Source organism: Poecilia reticulata, linkage group LG20, assembly GCF_000633615.1.
Source record: "Poecilia reticulata strain Guanapo linkage group LG20, Guppy_female_1.0+MT, whole genome shotgun sequence".
NCBI classification, from domain to species: domain Eukaryota; kingdom Metazoa; phylum Chordata; class Actinopteri; order Cyprinodontiformes; family Poeciliidae; genus Poecilia; species Poecilia reticulata.
In genome coordinates, this window is record NC_024350.1 from 14,658,788 (window position 1) to 14,663,636 (window position 4,849).

Sequence of the window (4,849 nt, forward strand, 5' to 3'; positions counted from 1 at the left end):
CTCTGGATTGTCCAGCACCTTTTTTTTTTTTTGAAAGGATTAAAATGACATACGCACATTATGTTGTTTAGTAGAAAAAAACGTGTGTGTTTGTTTGATCATAATGAGGAAAAAAATATAAATGTGGTTTATACTTTGCAGCTACAGTTCTAATCTGGTGGCTAATTCAACCAAGTATCTGCATTTGATTGTGCAGGGAAAACTGAAAAGGATCAGAACTATTTTATGAGAGAGGAAACGGTTCAGAAAATACAATTCGTATATAAAAGCACCTATAAATGCAAAATATTGAAAACAAAACAAAAAATCTACAAAAAGATTTTAGATACTGGAAAATAAGAAAGACCTGAAATCCTTAATAAATCTTTGTAATATTGACAAATTCTGTAGAGTAACAGAAAACTAATAGACTTATACAAATGCAACAAGAAAAAATCTACAAAACAAATAAAAAAGGCACAAAAAAAATGCTCCTCTATGTGTGAAAAATGAAACATATTAGAAAAGTCTGAAAATCAACAAAACAATTGGCAAAGAGACAAAATAGAAAATGAATCAGAAAATATTTAACACACTATCCAATAGCATAAATCAGAAGTAAACATTTCCAGAAATACAATTATAACTTCTGTAAAAGCATGTACCAATAAAACACCCTAAATAATAAAAAAGACGTGCAAAACTGACAAAAACAGCCAGTTTTGAAAATGTAGAAAATTATAAAAAAGAAATGCATGCTCAAAAAGTCTCATAAACCCAGGAAAAGACAGAACCAAAATTAAAAAAAAAAAAACAAAAGAAACTCCTGGTTCTTTACAATAAAGAAATAAATGAATAAAGACACACTCAAATAAAAAAAGTTAAAAAATTTATTTCATTTGTAAGTGAAGAGTAATTTGCTCTGTTTGGCAATTTTAGAAATATTACTTTTATTTTATTATTTGTAATTAATATTAATTTATTCGTGTATTTTTACTTATGGGCAACACTACACAGAATCTTGGTAGGAACTCTTTTTTCATAGCAGTAAATCACACCTTCAAAGGAGATGCTATTAATAGAGAGATAAGATTAAGATTAGGGCAGTAAAATCTGAATGTGTCATACAGATGCAGACAATCAGACGCCTTTTTTTCCTCCTGCCTGTCACCACATGGATCAGAAGTTCAGGGCACATCCAGCAGGAAGCCTGGCTGACATTTCTCCAAAGATTGAGTGGAAACAGACAAAAAAGGGTAGATATTTACATCAGTAAATCTGATTAGAGGGTCTTCTGAAACATCTCCTCCTGTTTGTTTGGCTTAAACATGGCAGGACACTCCTTTTCTGAATGGAATGGTACATCCCAATTAGATAAATGAAGCCCAGGTGGAGCTGGTGGTTGTGGGTCATTGAGTGTCCTGCCAGTTTTCACAAACCCTTGTTTGAGAAAACAACAACAAAAAATACCTGGCATCTTTTATTAAAGATGGGTGAACGGTTGCAAAGTCAAAACACATACGTTTGCTCTTTTTCTGATTGCAACGCCACGTTTAGGAAGCCGTGGAAGTTGGAGGCTCATCTGTGCAAACACACTGGATTGGTAAGACTGACTGCATGACGCCGCCTCCTGTTCTTCCTGCGTCCTCAACTGAAGCTTGTGGGTTTGTCTTAGAAACCGTTTTCCTGTGAGAGCTGTGAGAAGAGTTTCTGCGCTCGCTATGAGCTCACCAGGCATGAACGAGTGCACAGCGGTGAAAAACCACATAAGTAAGACCCACGATTGTTGTTTAAAATTAGAAAAGTCACCTTCCGGGTGTTATTAGTTACCTGCCTGGTTTGCAGGTGTCCCATGGATGGATGTTTGGAGGCCTTTGGGAAAAACGCCACAATGAAGAACCACGTAGCTCGAGACCACCAGCACCAGGAAGACAGATATAAAGTACAGCTGTTCACCCTATTGGTTAAGCTGAAAATTAAATTTTCTGTTTTGCACATGTACGTTTTTTCCCCGCTGTAGTGTGACTATGAAGGCTGTGAAAAGGATTTCAGCAAGAAGAAACAACTAAAAGCTCACAAATGTGAGCATGGAGAACCATTGGCTTTTCAGTAAGTGGATATTAGAAACATTCAAAATATAAAAAAAAAAAACTGCCAATATTTTTCTCTCTGCATAAAAGCTTCTCCTCTTACAGCTGCACATTCAACGGATGTGGGAAAGACTTTCCCAGTCGAGACAAACTGAAGCATCACGAGAAAGTTCATCAAGGTTCGTGGCCGAATTTYTTTTTTYTTTTTTTTTTTTTTTTTTTTCAGTTACTCTCTGAAGCTGCTGCCTCTCGTTTTGCAGGTTACCCCTGCAGCTTTGACCTGTGTCCTACACTGAGTAAAACATGGACTGAATATCTGAAGCACAGAGCCCAACACAGAGGTTTGTACGCCTTGCTATACTTGTGCCTTTTTTTTTTCCTGAACTTCAATTATTAAAAAAAGTTTCTTCTCAGAGAAGATTGTGTGTGAAAAGTGCAATAAACTCTTCAACACCACCTGGTTTTTGCGCCTGCACGAGCTGCGTGCTCACTCTGGGGAGAAGAGGTACTTCCTGTGCCCCAGAGAGGGCTGCGACAGGAAGTTCACCCGTCGCGTTACACTGGAGAGTCACGTACTGGGAGACCATGAAGGGAAGAAACCCTTCTCCTGTGCACATGCTGGCTGTGGGAAGAGCTTTGCCTTGAAGGTAAGGGACAATGAAGCAAAATATCTTAACTTGAAGCTCTTTTTAGAGCCACTCTTTCAAAGGGGGATCAGTTTTTGCCTTTCGTTTGATTTAGCAGGTCGAGTGCAAACTCTTAGCCCTTTCAAAGATCCACAGGTTTCAGTAAATTCACCTGTATTATTGCTCTAATACAGGTTACTCTTTTTGAAGTCCTGGAGAAACCCTTAGCTTTCTGACTTGTTCATAAACATTACATGAATGGATTATTTTTGAACAAAATGATATTCCACACTTCCTGCGCAACAGGAAAGCTTAAGGAGACATGGTGTGGTTCACAGCCCTGCAAAAAGAAAGCTGAAGGTAAATTATGCATGCTGTCCTCAATTTCTTGTTCATATTATTATTATTATTATTATTATTATCATCATCATTAGGTTTACATTTCTCTGTGCTCCTTTCAGAAATGGAAGCCTAAAACGGACAAGCCCTCGCAGGTTGCACAGGAGGCCACCCGGCCGGCTGCAGATGATCAAGAAGAAACCAGCGAGCTTGCTGCAAAGCTGCACAGCACAACTCTGGAGGAAAACGTATCTTGAATCTTACTCGTCAGTCTAGGCGTGACCTTTAATTGGGGAGCATTCGTACACTTCCTACCGATTCTGAAAGTGTGAATAAACCCCCATTCAAAGCACAACACAAGCAGACTTTCTACACTTCTTTTGTGCTAAAGCTACTAGTTCAAGTTAGTGTATGGGTAGCTATTGCTACTATTGTATAATTTTATATTTTTTTTTATGCTCTTGCTGAGAATAAAAAGGTCAAAATTAAACGGGTTGGGGGGGTAGTTGTTACAATGACATGTAATGATCTTCAGTGCATCTGAGGCACAGCAGCTTGTTTAAATGCATTTTTATTTTTTTTTTGATTTTCTGGGAGGGCAAAGGAAGATGGACTTCAATTTTCATTTAACTCTTTAAAGCGATTAAGGAAAAAGTTGCTTCAACTTCTCATCAAGTTGCAATCACAAAGTTCAACTGGATGCATTTTAGTGGACATACGAGTAGCATACTGTGAAGTGCATTTGGTCACTGAGGTTAAATACTTTATCACCTTTCACCAAGTCTCCTGGGTTACAAATCTACCAGCACATTCTAGACAAATCTGCCAACAATTATTTGACACGCGTATCAATCTGAGCCATTTCTGTCTCACCACAGACTCTCAAATGACGATGAGCTGAAACGGCACCATTCCAAGACCATTGTATTGCAGTTTGTATATTTCAAGTTGTCCTGCAAAAACCTCTGCAGGACAAGCTTGAAGAGGTCATTTAAGGCCGTCCTGGGGGTAAATCTCACTGCGGCCAATAAGATTCTTTCAGTATTGCCCTCTATTAAATCATTCCCACTGCAAAATGCTGCCACCATGTTTCATTAGAGGGATGATTTGCAGGGCTCTGACCCTTCCGTTGTCCACGTGTTGAACGTACTTTATGAAACATTTTTATTCAGTCTTAATTGTTCTGCATTTGAATCTGATACAAAAGGTGCTTCAGAAATTAAATGTAGCCATTTTGTGTTCAGATTAAAAATTGCAGTGAAGTGACCGGTTGATGGATATTTGGTGAGTTGAACCATTTTTGGCAGTGATTTCTTTGAAGAGCCTTTCTAGAGAATCAAAGACATGGAGACGTCAATCCTTAAAAGGAAATGTTTATTAAACAAAACACACATTCACACATGTATAAAAGGTCAGCTGGTTGTATGGTGATGATACCTGAGGGCTGACCTCCCTCAGGATGCGGCAGGTTTCTAATAAGGCCTTGGGTTCATTCAGATGGAAACATCGCTGGCGCAGCAGAACAATTCGATGAAGGGGATTTGTGTTTCTTATTTTGTATTTTTCTCATCTAGGACGGCAGAGGATCAGATCACGTTCATCTGAAACACTTCGGACTTGCAACGATGCCTCCACCTGAATAAAACCCTGAGGTTCTACCACTGCTCAGTGAGGTGAATACAGCACAGACTGCATGTTAACAGTTGCAGCACGGCTCTCCCCGCGGGAGTGAAGACAACATGACCATATGAAACACAGCAGTGTCTGTTCAGGAGTGCAGTCTGTCGAGTGACAATCTGGATCGTCCCCCCCTCC

The 4,849-nt window shown here is 39.0% G+C and overlaps 1 protein-coding gene across 2 annotated transcripts; it reads left to right on the forward strand.

The window, feature by feature from the left end:
* The first annotated feature begins 1,380 nt into the window (after positions 1–1,380).
* Positions 1,381–3,389, forward strand: gtf3ab (general transcription factor IIIA, b). 2 transcript variants are annotated; one of them, XM_008396291.2, is made up of 9 exons: positions 1,383–1,582; positions 1,655–1,749; positions 1,825–1,921; positions 2,000–2,088; positions 2,175–2,248; positions 2,330–2,410; positions 2,484–2,716; positions 3,002–3,055; positions 3,157–3,389. In XM_008396291.2, the coding sequence occupies exons 1-9, from the start codon at positions 1,469–1,471 to the stop codon at positions 3,289–3,291; spliced, it is 972 nt and encodes a 323-aa protein (XP_008394513.2). In that variant the 5' UTR covers positions 1,383–1,468; the 3' UTR covers positions 3,292–3,389. The 2 variants fall into 2 exon arrangements, with proteins under 2 accessions (XP_017157321.1, XP_008394513.2); XM_017301832.1 differs by lacking the exons at positions 3,002–3,055; positions 3,157–3,389 and adding an exon at positions 2,890–2,993 and having other exon boundaries at positions 1,381–1,582.
* The last annotated feature ends 1,460 nt before the right edge of the window (positions 3,390–4,849 follow it).